The 14,737-nt window shown below is 50.4% G+C and overlaps 1 protein-coding gene across 2 annotated transcripts in view; it reads right to left on the reverse strand.

Annotated features, from left to right (window-relative positions):
• Positions 1-14,737, reverse strand: part of Gdpd5 (glycerophosphodiester phosphodiesterase domain containing 5) — an 82,807-nt gene that overhangs the window by 18,829 nt on the left and 49,241 nt on the right. For both annotated transcript variants that reach the window (XM_090348435.1, XM_090348434.1), the window contains exons 4-6: positions 6,339-6,442; positions 2,551-2,644; positions 1,837-1,896 (exon numbers count right to left, since the gene is read on the reverse strand). In XM_090348435.1, the coding sequence (XP_090204561.1) occupies positions 1,837-1,896; positions 2,551-2,644; positions 6,339-6,442 (258 nt within the window). The remainder of the gene's footprint in view (positions 1-1,836; positions 1,897-2,550; positions 2,645-6,338; positions 6,443-14,737) is intronic.

The following is a 14,737-nucleotide window of genomic DNA, read 5'->3' on the forward strand; positions in this document are numbered from 1 at the left end:
CTTGAGAAAGCGCAGGCCCTGAGTTCAACCCACAGGACTGGCAAAAAAAAAATACTTAAAACCAACCAACCAAAGTTAGTTTTCCTTAGAATCTTCAAATCCAATCCCACAATCTTGGAAGTAGAATGCATACACAGAACTTCCAGTTCCTGCTGTCAAGTCCCTTTCTCCTGGCATGGTTGTCTCAGCAATGGGTCTGCTCTGCCCAGGAAACTCTTTCTCTTGCTGAGATCTCACAAGAGGGTCAGGGAAACAGGAAGACTGGCTTCCACCCCCCAGGAGTGAACACTGATGAAGATAAGAGGATCTAACTGCAGGCATTGATCCACCGCCTCCAGGCTGGCTCAGTGGCTTCTTTCTAGGTTCAAGCAGGTGTGCCTTGATCTGCTGAGATCTAGGCATGGCCTCAGGAGGTGACCACAGCCTGTGCCAGCCCCATCATCTGCGCCAGCTGGTGCAGTCCTTTCAAGTGTCAGCTTCACAGCTGGACAAAGAAAATGCCTCACAGAGGAGACCATGGAAGTCCAGGGTAGAGTGATCAGCAGGAACAAAGTGGATGGGAGCAGGAGCTGCTCTATGCCCGTGCAACACTTCAGCCACTTGGGTCTGGCCTAGCTCCAAACTCTATGCATAACTGACCTGCTTCGGTGATTCTTGGCTTCTTATTCCCCACATCCAACCAAGCTCATCCCGTTCCTCTTCCTCTTCCTGTTCTGTTTCCCTTCTTAATTAGAAATGACACCTTTGCCTTGGAGTCACTCGAGAGCCATCTCATGGTTGTTTCAGGACACTTCTGCCCTTCTTAAATGCCCACTGTGACCCAGGCTCTGAGAGATGAGATGACCCAACTCTCCTTCCATGGCCCAGGTGCTCCTGGGGCTTGTACCCTATTCCAGCAGAACCAGCATCAAGTGTGCAAGATGTGAGTCAGAAAAGGCTCTGGTCTCAAATATAAAGCCTAACTGTACTAGACCCAGCCCTGTGTGGGACACTGGGGACAGTACAGTGGTCAATATTAACCTAGCCTCTAAGGAACACCAAGATGGTATGGGTTGGGAATGAGGAACCTGATGGACCACAGATAGCACAGACAGCACCTCAGATAGCACAGCTGTGTAGCAGGGCAGACCCCAGGGGCTGGGCAAAAGCTCCTATCCATGAAAGAAAACTGCCTATATAAGTGAGAAGAAACACCCAAGGGTCCAAAAGAGTGAGTGATCAAAGGCAAAAGCAAGGGGATAAAAGCAGAAAAGGGGCACAGAGACTAAGGGGTTAAAGATGTCTGATTCAATTGATGGTAAGGAGCCAGAGACATGGGCAGAGCCAGAACAGGACTGTTGGAGGATCGAGGTCATGCTGGGAGCCATGGAAAGTGGAGAGAAGACTTTCAGAAAACAACAGTGGCAGATAAGAGCCCACTGAAGAACAGAGAGGAAGGCAAGCGTTAAAGCAGAACCAGCCAGCAGCCGAGGCTCCAATGAAAGCTGGGAACCATGCTGGTGAAGTGTGTAGCTCCAAGACTAGAACTCCCAACCTTCTGCTCACACGGGGAGACAGTGGACATGTTGTTCAACCTCTCTGTTCCTCAGTTTTTCCACCTGCAAATGTGCTGGTGACTGGGCCTACATCACAAGGCTGTGATGAGGGTTAAGTGAGTGAATGCAGGCTGAGTTATGAAGACAAGTGCCTGCCACATATCTAGTGTGCTCAGGCTAAGCTACTAGCACAGTTTGTAGCCTGGATAAAAAGGAATGATGCCTTCCACAGGCTCTTCCTCTGCTTCAGAGGCTGCTGCTTCCCATCTCCTCCCCAGCTCCAGCTGAGCAGCTCTCTTACCTTGTGCAGCCAGTGGAGGTTCATCTGCTGTCCCACAGCAATGTGACATAGTGCCAGGACCTGGGGAGGGCCAGAGTGACAGTCAGATTGTGGAATGGTAAGACCTTGCCAACTCCCAAGATGCCACCCCGATCCATACTCCTGCCCTCAGCTGCCCCAGGGCAGCCTCAGCACACCTTCTCCACAGGCAGCAAGAATGTCATGTCCTGCCCAGCCAGCAAAGGCATGGTTTGGCCTCCTTTCCCCTGGGGTTTGTCACTTAAGAGGTCACTGGGTTCGCCTAAATTTGGATTACCCAACTTTATTCAGCCAGGGTTTTGGGAGTTTCAGGCCCTAGGTTTGTCTACAAGGAGCCTGCAGTCCAGAATGGCCTGAGTGTCAGTGAATACAACACTGGGATTGAGAACCCCAAGCCTAGTTCTGGAAGTGGATGTTTGCAGCAGTCTCTAACAGTGAGATAGCTTTGCTGGTCTGGGAGGGAGGCTTCCTGGGGAGGCAGCTCAGAGACTGGAAAATTAGGATCTTCTTCCTTTAAAGCTTTAGGCCTCAGGTCCAAGAAGCAGCTCTGGGCAGAGCCAGCTTCCCTCTTTAGACCAGCACAGGTCCCTCCATCAGTCAGGCACAAGCCAAAGCTTCCTTCTCTGGGGAGCAGAATTACCTGCCCTCTGAGACAGCACCTTTCCCTGATCCCCCTCCATCCCCCCTGCCCCATACCAGGAGGCCTGCAATGTATGTGAAGGCAGCAGCTGTGGTCACAAGGATGGGCACAGACCAGTCACTCCAGTAGCCCATGTGGTTGTAGAGGTACCTGTGGGCATACAAGGGGTAGGGGTCAGACCTCCACTGGGCCTCTGTCTGGCTTAGGAGCCAATCAGCTGGGCAGACCATAGGCTGGGCTTGGCAAGCAGGCCTTGCCCATCCTATAATAGCACTCGGTGTTCCTCTCATCATCAGCCATGCCTACTCCTGGGAGAAACTACAACGTTAAGAAGCATAAAGAAGCAAAGAACAATTCACCATGATCCTACTTCCCCAGAGGAACCATTACCAAGACTTCTGGTTTCCTTCTCATGGCTCTTGGGCCTACATGTTTGTATAAACAGCAAAGCCAGAAGAGCCAGATTCTGGGGAGTCATCCATTGGGCTCCAAACCACTCAGCCTGCCTCCTGCTGGAGAAAGCCTCAGGCTTCACAGATTCAGTGCCCTTGGCTGTGACATGCATCAGTCCAATGTTCAAATGTGAAAGTGTGGGGTCTTGGAATTGACCTGACCTTTTATTTTGGAGAAGGGGGAGGGACTGGTACTAGGGCTTGAACTCAGGGCCTCCAGCTCTTGTCTGCCTTTTTCTGTTCAAACCTGACATTCTAACATACCTCTAAATCTGGGCTTTTTTGCAGGTTAGTTGGAGATAAGAGTCTTGAAGGCTTTTCTATCCATGATGGCTTTGAACCATGATCTTCAAGATCACAGCCCCCAGCCACTAGCACCTGGCTAACACCTAACAACTCCTCCTCCTCCAACTCCTCCTCCTTCCTCTTCTTCTGTCGGTCATGGGGCTTGAACTCTGGGCCTGGACACTGTCCCTGTCAGCTCAAGGCTAACGTTCTACCACTTGAGCCACAGTGCCATTTCTGGTTAATTGGAAATAGAGTCTCACAGACTGTAATGCCCAGGCTGGCTTTGAACCCTAATCCTCAGATCCTTAGATCTCAAGGTCCTGAGTAGCTAGGATTACAGGTGTGAGCAGTCCAACACCTAACTTCTGAGCCTTCATCTTCTCATTCTATTGTGGGAGTAAGAAGAAACTGCAGTTCCCAGGGTTTGCAGAGGACACGGGAAGGTGAGGCACGTTCTAGGCACCATACCAACACTACTTCACACATTTTCTGATGTCAGTAAAAATGCTGAGGAAATGGGAGATGATTTTAAATAGACATGAGGTCTTGTATTGAATTCATGCACCATATATAGCCATCTGTCTATTCATGGCACTTCATCGTTTCCAATGATTCACTATTATAAATTAACAGAAAAGTGAAAAAAACTGCAAATCTCTTTGGAGTGCTGATACTTTCCTTAGGGTAGATTTCTATAAATAGCACTGCAGGGGCAAAAGGAGTAACCTTAAAGCTCCTGGTGGATCCAGCTTAGCTGCTATCCATGTGCATCCTCTCTCTGTAGCTGGGAAAATGGAGGATCTGAGAAGGAAGAAACTTTCTCAAGGTCATTGGTGAATAGAAGCCAGTGCCAGGTCATTTCAGCCTGCTGCCACCTTGGGCCCTGGCAGAGGGCTGGGAGATGAACCTAGGAGATCTCTACAGCCTGTCCCGTTCTCAGGGCCTCACTCTCTCAGACCAGAGGAAGACTGACTACCTGGAAGATCAATGAGTGCACTCATCTTGCACAGTTGGGGAAACTGAGGTCTTATGAGGGACAGGACTTGGTCTCGGTGGTGTCATCTGAAAGATACACGGGCCCCACTTGTCTTTCAAGTACAGCCACCAGTGGCCCCGTTACCCCTGTACCCTACTTTGTCCTCCCGAGTCTCACTCACATTCTCTTAGTGCATGAACGGACTCCAGAAGCCCTCAAGATCAAGAGAACAGGACCAAGCTGTCTGGAATTCCAGTACTAGGCCTCCAAGAAACAGGCAGCAGGCAAAGGAGCTGCAGGTCTCAGGTAAGCCACATCCCCAGCAGGACAGGAGCACATTCTGTGAGGTTTCCTCCAAACAGGAAGCTCTCTGATAAGAGTGGGTGACCTCATGAACCAGGAGTCACAGATGGCTAGGCTCAAGTCCCCATCCCAGGTCTGTTTGTAGGTGGGTGGGTGACTTTGTAAAGGTTCTTTAAAAAACTCAGACTGCCCTCTGTACGTGTCTTTGGAAGTGACTGGTTGGATGGCCATGTATGAGCCCTGTCCTTTGGGACCTTTTCCTGGTGTTCACTGTGATCTTCCAGTTCAGCAGAACTGTTCTGTCTGCCATTAGGGCCAGCAGGGAAGGTCCCCCATTCACTCATAATGGCACTTGCACTTTGGATACTGCAAAAATGAATAATTGATTTATAACATTTAATAAAGACCAGAGGCCACCCCTGGGACTTGGCTGGAGTTCCGATTCACCTTGTGTGGCTGTCATTGGGCATGGCCTTTATTGTGCTGCTTAACAACAATGGCCAGGGTACTCAACAGAGTACCATGGCCCAGCAGAGGTGAGTCCAAGAACCTAATTCAGTTAACATCACAACACACCCACCTTCTGGCTGCAAGCTCCACCTCCCAGAAAGCAGCCCTCACATTCCAGAGGAGCTCTGAGCCATTCCTGTCCATCAGGCTATCTTAGCCTCAGAGCAACCTGGGAAAGGTTGAGTCAACCTCTTGTGCTGAAGAGGAAAAAGCTGAGAGGGCACCATAGGCCTTCCCTTGGTCATATGACCATATTTTTGTTTGTTTTTGGCTTTTTAAGGCAGGGTTTTGCTCTGTAGTCCATATTGGCCTCAAATTCATAATCTTCCTGGCTTAGCTTCTTTACAGGTATACACCCCCATACCAACTTACCTAAAGCTCCACTACCAATTTGTTTTTATGTGTGTATGCCTATCCTGGGTTTGAACTCAGGGCCTAAGCACTATCCCAGAGCTAAAGTCTAGTGCTCTACCACTGGAGCCACAGCTCCACTTCAGGAGGTTTTGGTAGTTGAAGGCAAGATTCTTAAGTATGTTCTTGCCTGGGCTGGCTTTGAACTGTGATCCTCAGATCTCAGCCTCCTGAATAGGATTATAGGCATGAACCGCTGGCTCAGCTTCCACAATCAATTTGATAGGCAAACATGAGTCAATGTAGTTGTTATGGTAGCCATTGGCAGTACTGAAGTACCTGAAGTTGTTCAGGGCCTTATGCTTTCACATTCTGCCACTAGACCATACCCTAGCCTACCACCTGACATTCTGATCAACACAATGTTAAGACAGCAGGCCTGGCTCCCAAGCCAACTGACTGTGTAACTTTGAGCCTCCTTCTAAACTTACCAAGGAAGGGGCTCCCACTAGTAAGAGCTTGGGGCTTCCTGCTTTCTTTTTTGGTCTTTATTTGCTTAACAAAAGGCCAGCAAGGAGGCAGAAACAAGAGACTTTGTCATAGACTTTCCTGCCTAGGCTGGCTTCGAAGCTGGATTCTCATACCTCAGCCGCCTGAGTTAGTGGGATTTCAGGTGTGAGCTACCAAAACCCAGCCTCTCTTCACATCTCTTTAGACTAATAATGCCAGCTGTCACCCACATAAACTTGCCATGGTTGGGAAGCATTCTCAAAGTCCCAGAGGGGATGGCCTCAGGCTTCAGTCTCTGTCTTTACCTGTCTTACCAGCCTGTGATGTTCAAAACCCTGCAAGTGGGCAGGACATAGGCTCAAGGTCACACAGGGCCTGTGGTCATGGAGAACAACCTGGGACCAACCTGGAAGAGAGGTTCAAGCTGGAGGTCCCAGGTTCCCACCCCACTCACCAGTTGAATTCATCGTAGTCATTGTGGACTTCCCACCAGAAGTAAAGCCAGGTGAGTGTGAGGCCAAAGGTGAAGGTGAGCAGCAGGAACCAAAGGCGCTCCCACTGGAAGGCAGAGAAGGAGAGGAATCAGTGGGGGCCCAGGACTGTCCCTTGGAGTTCCTTCCTCCCCGCCCCTACCTGTCTCTCTCTTCTTTCCTGTCTAATATCACAGAGCCCAATGGCTGTGCCCTTTACAGCACGTGTCATGGCCCTGCTCTGGTGATGGCCCCCAGAAACAGAGGCCTTGCGTCGGCAGTGACCTGCAGCCTCTGAAGTCATGTTCCTCACTTGCTGCATCCTCACACATGTTCCCAAATAGGTGTTTTCCTGCAGTTCTACTCCATGCTACTGATAAAAACACTGAAGCCCAGAGAGGTCAAGTGATTTGCCCAAATCACATAGCAAGTTGGTGGGAGCCAGTGCCCTGACCTTCTAGACTGGAACAACGGTACCTCCTCCACCAGGCACTGGTGCCTCAGGGATAAGTCAGGTTGTCCTTTTGTCTCCAGCTAGGATAAGGGTAAGGGGAAACAGAATCTGTCACCATAGCTTCCGGAGGCCATGGCTCGGAGGTCTGCAGGTGTTTCCTTTTGTCGGAGTCCTCCGGTCCATTCCTCCCCTCCCCACCCCCAGCCTCTGTCTCTTATCTGGAAAGCACAACAAGCTCAGAATATCCTGTTCTGGGACTCTGTTTTGGCCATCAGAATCAATCAGTAACCTTGAGAGGAGGCAGGATGAGAAATCAGACTAGTCTCTGGGGGACAGAATTGTGGAAGCCTTATCTCTCATGCTATGTGGACTTCTCACCTCCCCAGCTTCATCCTCCGTCCATCTAGTTTCTTCGCTGCCTCTGGGCTTGTTTCCCCAACACTGCCATCTCCTTTGGAGTCAGCTCTAGACTCTGCTCCACAGCATGGCATCTCTGAGTCTTTACATTTGAACTCAGTACCCTGGCTGGGTACTGAACCATGTGGGTCCCACAAGGACTGGGGCCAAGGCTGCCTCCACCCCATTAGTTTTGGTGATTGAGAGCAGGAGGGAAAAGTTTCCTGGCTGCTAAGAACACCTCCAGACATTCTGTCTAGAGACACCTGGGTGAAGGAGTTAAATACAGCATTTGGAACCAGGCTGCCTGGAAACTTCACATTCCTGTCCACTACTGACAAGCTGTGTAACTTGGGGCAGATTTCTCAACCCCTCTGTGTTTGTTTCCTCCTTTATGAAAAGAATATGGTCAGAGCACCTGCCCCATGTGAGGTGAGAAGTAAGAATTAAGTCATACAGTACAACTCGAATGCTTAGAACAAGTGTGTGGCAAGCAGCCAGCGTGTCTGCCTCTCTCTAGAGTTCCAGAGGGGCCGTCAATCCTGAGGACTGGTGACTGAGCACATAGACACCCCCCTTCCCTGGTGACTCAATCAAGTTGGTGACCCATGTTTGGGTGAGCAGCTGTCACCACTCACGGTCATGTGCAGAGCCAGGCTGCTTTACTCAACCCGCTGTATAAATAAAGAGATGCAAAGATGACGGTCCTCCAAAATCCAGACTGGTTAGCAGGGTTGGCAATGGGACTGACTCCTCTGACAGAGGTCCTTTGTATCTGCTCCACCTGGACACAGAATGGCACAGGACCCAGCTTTGGGTAGAGAAAGCCCAATGCCACTCAGAAATAGAGAAGCCCTGGTTAAGCACAGAACAGGCCTAGAGGACCCAGACCCTGGGAGCCACCACCAGACAGCTGAGGCAGTAAAGGCTACATTAGTTCTGCTTCCTGCAGCCAGGCGCTGGGGCTGGCCTCCACTGCCACATCAGCGCCAGCGTGTTCTCTCTTCTCTCCACCTTGGCTGGACTCTGAGACTCTCTTGTCACCTCTCTTTCTTTCTCCCTCCCCCTTTCCTTCCTTCCTTCCTTCCTTCCTTCCTTCCTTCCTTCCTTCCTTCCTTCCTTCCTTCCTTCCTTCCTTCCCTCCCCCTTCCTCTGTTGATTTATTTATCTTCAGGGCCCAAGCACTGTACCTGAGCTGTTTTGCTCAAGGCTAGCACTCTACCACTTGAGTCACAGCTCTACATCCAGGCTTTTGGTGCTTAACTGGAGATAAAAGTCTCAGAGACTTGACTGCCATTGGAGTCTGGAGTCTCAAATTCTCATTTGCTCCTAACAGCTCCTATTTCCTGTAGATTCCAGCAGTCAGGTCCCAGGCCAGCTTTAACATCTGCGTTTCCCACCCAGTGGGCCATGTTCCTCAGAATCATTCCCCTGAGGTCATGTCATGCCTGAGTTCCTCCGTAGACCCACAGCCTGGTCCCATCTGGTCCACAATGTACTGAATTTCCTGCAGTTCCCAATGGGTCCTCAAACCCACCACTGACAGAACTTCTCCTCCCTGCAGGGGGCACCTCCTCCTGTTTCATAAGCTCTATCTCCTCAGAGCTCCTAGCACCCTGCACCCCCTCAGTTCTAGCACAGGGCTGATGGGTCTACAACTTGTCTCTAGGTATGGGTCTCCTTGCTATACACAAAAGTACAGGAAGAGTAGGGTGGATTCTCAGTCCCAGGAGGCAGAGGAACTCAAGAAAGATTTGATAAAGGACTGATAGGTGAAGAAGCACCTTTCTCCTACTCTGGGCTTGAGGATATCCACTCAAGAGAAATTTCACTGAGGAGTACTTAGTCCTAGATGGAAAGAAGCAGCAGTGGTGAGGTGCCATCGGCCCCCAGGGATCTCTGCACAGGATGACAAGGTCTCTCTATGCCTCTGATGGCATACAGGACTCTGAAGAGCCCAGGGGAGGGCCTGTCCCAGGCAAGTAGCCTGGAGGCCAAGAGGGAAGAAAACTTGCTACAGGTGCTCAAAGGTGTACTGTGGCAAGATGTAATTAAGACCTAGGTGAATGCTGACAGGTAACCAGGAAGACCTACAGCTGTAGGTGTCACAAGTGTCAGTATCTATGGCAACCAGGGGTCCTGCATTCCACAGGCTGCTGTCCTCACTTGGCCAGATCCTTACAGTGAGGGGCAAGAATGAAGAACTGCACCCTAGGAACTGGCCAAGTGGACAGAATGGAGCTAGCAGGTGCATGAGGAACCCAGGAATGGCAGGGAAGGGACAGGGCCTAAGCAACAAGGAACTAGGAACCGCCACTTCTAAGCTGAGACGTGACTGGGGTTGGGGAATCTTGGGATTAAAGTCCCTCAGAAGCCACTGGGGCATGGCAGGCTGCAGATGACTATGAATTAGGGAAGGGAGGGAGACAGAGGGTTTAGGCCAAGAACAATGGGAGGAAAAGATGAATGGCAGGGCTGGAAGGAAGGAGGGGGGGATGGGAGGTCAGAGAGGTGGAGGAAGTGCCCTGTGGGGGTAGCTCCACTGAGAAAGAGGTTTTTTCTAAATGGTACTAATAGCCCTTGACAGAGCACATTATAGAAGAAAAATTACAGCTCCCCAATGTACAGCAGGCCATCACTGCCATACCAGAGACAGTTCTGCAGCCCTGCCTATGTCTCTAATCTGCACGACACCAGGGGTTCATTATGTAGGGTTATGCTGCCCGCATTCCTAAGGCTCTGAAGGACCCTAATATGGCTCTGTAGCATAATATGATGTGCCACAGTCACCACAGGTGTGTGCAGATGTGTGATGACCATTATCTGGTAGACTGCAGTCCAGTGACACAAAGGACGCTCATTGTTTATTTGACTTATTTTGTGCTGGTACTAGGGTCTGAACTCAGAGCCTAGGCACTATCCCTTACGATTTTCACCCACTTCTGGCTTTTTGCTGGTTAATTGGAGGTAAGAGTCTCAGGGATTTTCCTACCTGGGCTGGCTTCAAACTACCATCCTCAGCCTTTTGCGTAGCTAGGATCACATGTGTAGTCCTAGAGCCCAGCTTGCTTATTTGTACCAATGCAAAATATAGGGGAAGTAGAAAGCAAAGAGTCATCAAGCGGAGGTGCTGGGAAACCAGGAATCCTGAGCAGAGAGAACTGTCTTTGCTCTTTGGGACCTAATAAGGTAGAGTTCACTGGACTGTGAACTCCTGTGGGTGCTCTGATTACCTCTGGGTCCCCTGGGCCCAAATGATACTGGGGTTCAAAGTAGCACTGAGATATGGTGTGCGGAAGGGACGGATGTGAGTCTGTGTGGCACAGGAAGAATTCAGGGCACTCTAGTGGCCAAGATCATCATTGAAGCCCCAGACTTATCCTCAGGCTCACACTGGAATCCTATTCCATAGAATTCCGAATCCATGCAAACCTCCTTCCTTCCCAGCCCTTGCTGCCACCAAGGGTAGGGCAGCAAGGCAGAGGCTGAACAGAGATGGCCGAGGAGCTGCCCCTGCTGTATGGGCCTGGTTGTTCCTGAGCTCAGCCAGCAGCAGCAGCAGGCAGCAGGAGGCTGGTGCTGGAGGATACTGGCTGTGGCTAGGTAGGATACTACTTCCTTGCTTCCAGAGGATAGAGGCTGATAGAGGATCCCAGAGACTCCAGCCCCCAAGTCTGTGGATGCTCCACTCTGAAACCTCTGCTTCAGCTACTGCCATTCTTGCCCTAGTCTTCTATCCTAATCTGACCCACAGAGGACCAATTACACTGAGTGCTGCTGCTCCATCTCCCTTTTCCTGCTGACAGCCATATCCTCTCCTCACCCGCCCTCCCTCGGCCTTGTCTCTCCCACTCCAGAGCCCTCTGTACTCAGGAAGAACATGCACACACAAAGGGCTTATTAGCAGCTGGGCTCAGACAGTCCCAGAGCAAGACTACAGTCCAAACCCCAACCGGACAGGAAGTGTGGGCACCACACGGGTGAGATGGTCCCGCTACTTCTGGCCACCACTCAACAGCTGGCTCTTCTCCTCAGAGCCTCTGGAGTCTCATGGCTGCCAGCCACTGATGGGGACCTGCAGAGTATGCTGCATGTCCTCCAGCTCCCCCAAGAGACCTTGGGAGTCTAAACTCTGTGGTCTGGTCAGGGTCTGGCAGGAGCTGCCAGCTCCACCCTGGCAACATCAGAGACAGAATCACAGAGCTGTTCCACTTAGCTCCTGTCTCCTGCCTGTTCCCCAGGCTGCGTCTGCAGCCTTGGAGAGAGCCAGGAGTCCAGCACTTTCTGGCTTCAGGATATCTAGAAAGGGCCTCTTGAAGTGTGGCCTGACCCTCTTCATTCAGAACACCAGACCCCAAGCCTGATAGAGAAGGAGGATTTGAATCCCAGGTCAGACTGCTGAGTGATCTCCAGGAAGAAATCCATCCTCTCTGAGCCCAATCTTCAAGCTCTTGGAAGAGGCACAGTGGTTTGGCAGGTTGCACAGAGCACGGGAGAGATTGCTCGCATGCACAGTGTGTGGCATTGGCCAGGCAGAAAACCATTTCCTTCCCTCTGTTCCAAGAAGAGCTGAAATCGTCCCCACAGCTGGTTTTCAAAAAGTGCACAGAACAAAGCTATCCAAAAGGGCAAGCAATGCTAGGGTCAAAAGGCAAGGGAGTGAGGCTGTCATACAGAGCTAAGCTTTAATTCTGGCCCTTCTACCCACGGGCTATATGGCTGTGGGCCAGGCACTCAAACCTTAGCTTCCTCTGCTGTTCACAGGGATGACATCATCACCACCTCACAGGAGGGCTGCCAGGCCCCAATGCAATTACAGATGTAAGCTGTAAGTTGCCAGATCCACCATCGGTCCTATAATTATCATTTGCGTCTGACAGCCCTTTAATTATGTGAAGACAGTGATCAAGTCTTCTCCCTCCCCCTGCTCTGTACCAAGTTCTTCCCTGATTGCTGAGGACAGCAAGCCTGATCACCTGCCCACAGTCCAGGGTGGGTGCCAGGGGCCACCAGATACAGAGGCCAGGCTTGGCTCTGCAGGTTCTGTCCCCAGGAGTGGAAATGGGAAAAGGCTCTTAGTATCCAACCTTAAATCCCCCTCACAGGCTGCAGCCTGAACTGCACAAGACAGAGCCCTGGTGAGCTCTTCATAGCACAAGGAGGTGTTGTACTCTATCTCTTCCTCCCCACAGTTAGGCAAAAGAAGTGGAAGAATCTGAGGAGCCGGAGGCCCAGAGAGGGGAAGTGTCTGACCCAAGGTCATAAAAAGCAAACAACGAGTGCAGCCAGAATTCACACTCAGGTCTGGGTGCCTTTAAGGCTTCCAACTGTCTCAAAGCAACAAGGACATGTAATTATCCTTGTCTGGCCACAGAGGAAACAGGATCAGTGGGTCAGGGCCATGCACAGGGTCATACTGCAAATCACAGGCCATGTAAATGGGAGACCCTGGAATTTCAGAGAAAGACAAGATTTCAGAGGATGTCATCATCTGATCTCCTCCAAATGTCAATGAAGAAATGAAGAAACTGAGATCCAAAGTAGGGGAATGCCTGGGAAGATGGACATTTACTGACTGGGCCATCAGCAAAGTAGTGTAAAACACCGAAGAGCTTAGCAGATGATCCTGGGACACAGGGAACCCCCCACTTGGGGATAAGTGCACCCCACACTAAGCTAGATTCCAGCATTGCCCTGCCTCTCCTGGCTACTGTTCTCTTCCAGTCCTTCCACACACATGCACTGTGTGCTTCTCAGGGCCTCCTCTGTGGGCTTGGCTCCTTGCAGATCACCCTGAACAATTCCCAACAGTGGCTGTACTGCAAAATTTCAAGTCTAGTTCTGGGGATGGGTAAAACAAGAATGCTTAGAAGTGTGGAGGCAAGAGCCTTTCAACACCAACTTCTATAGGAAGAGGGAAGGTATAGAGGGCTTCCTGGAAGAGGAGATATGCTTAAAGTACAGCTGGATGCAAAGGGCTTGCTAGGAGATTAAGGCTGGGGAGCCTTCATCCAGGCAGGGAGAGAGCTAAAGATACAAAGCCACAGAGAAGGGCAGGTTTGGCTTCAGGAACTAGTTTATTATGGTCTTACCAAAACTCTCTCTATGTAAGAGTATTAACATTAAAACAGCTAGTATATTTTTTACTTTATTTTATTGTCAGTTGTGGGGCTTGAACTCTGGGCGCTGTCCCCGAGCTCTTCAGCTCAAGACTACAACTCTACCACTTGAGCCACAATGCCAGTTCCAGTTTTCTGGTGGTTAATTGGAGATAAGAGTTTCATGGACTTTAGTGCCCAAGCTGGCTTTGAACTGTGATCCTCAGATCTCTGCCTCCTGAGTAGCTAGAATTACCGGCACCCAACAAGTATATTTTTCGTTATTTAATCATTTGACTTGATTTCATTGGTCATGCTTTTAGTATAAAATTTTAAATTTTCAGGGGCTGGGAGTGTGAGAGTGTGATCTAGTGATAGACTGCTTGCCTAGTACACATGAAGCCCTGGGTTTGGATTCCTTGGCACCACATACACAGAAAAGGCTGGAAGTGTTCTGCACATGGTGGCTCATGCCTGTAATCCTGCAATCCCAGCTACTCATTAGCAGAAATCAGATCTAGTCCTTTGTCCTTCATCGGTTTTGCCTTTGGTGTTGTGTTAAGGTGGCCTAGATAAGACATTTAACCAGACTTCATTTTCACTAGATTCGTAGTTTAACCCTGTTTCCCACCTATCTTCCCACAACTGTCCCTCATGTCCAGAGAGGGGCTGGAAAGCCCTGTCTCTAAGGCACAGAGACTCCACTTCTTCCACTGGGGATCCTTCCAAGCTGTTTTAATCTTTCTCAAAAAAACTGTGCTAAGTAGAAAAAAATGTATAAAAACAGAACAAAATATGTTTTAATTCATCTGGAATTTATTTCGGTGTGAGGTAAGAGGCAGGATCTAATTTTACTTTGGCCACATAGATGTTTCTGCTGTCCCCACACCACTGTGACACTTTCAATAATGCCTTCCTCGGTTGACCACCCAACAAGACCTCAGATGTCTGCAGCTTTGCTGCCAGTGGTTATCCAGACCTATGCTGCCCTTCCCCTGTGTGCTGCCTCTGCCTGGCATGGCTTCTCACCCAGCTGGGCAGCCTCCAATGCCTCCCCTGTGGTCTAAACTCTGTTTTGGGGTTTCAGGGCCCATTCATGTCCTTGGCCTGGGAAGGAGAAAATGAAGGGAGTCTGCCTACTTACCAACCCCATCTGAACACCTGCTCCTTTAAACACTGTTCCCCACTCACTGAGTTCCAAATGGGAGGCCTGATGCATGAGAAAGGCCTGGGAAATGTGGGCAAGAGAGGGTGCAGGAGCTCCTGGGAGGGAGAGATAGACAGGTCCTGGAAGGATTACCCTAGCTCTGACCTGGGAGATTTGAGGGTGAGGGCAGCCCAGGCAGGGTTGCGAGACATGGCGGCATTAGGGCAGAGGCGGGAAAGGGATTATTAGAATATCCCAGCCAGCTCTTGGCAGCCTAAGAGGCTGGAT

This window comes from Megascapheus bottae, chromosome 16 (assembly GCF_031878675.1).
Source record: "Megascapheus bottae isolate mThoBot1 chromosome 16, mThoBot2.hap1, whole genome shotgun sequence".
Taxonomy (NCBI): Eukaryota; Metazoa; Chordata; class Mammalia; order Rodentia; family Geomyidae; genus Megascapheus; species Megascapheus bottae.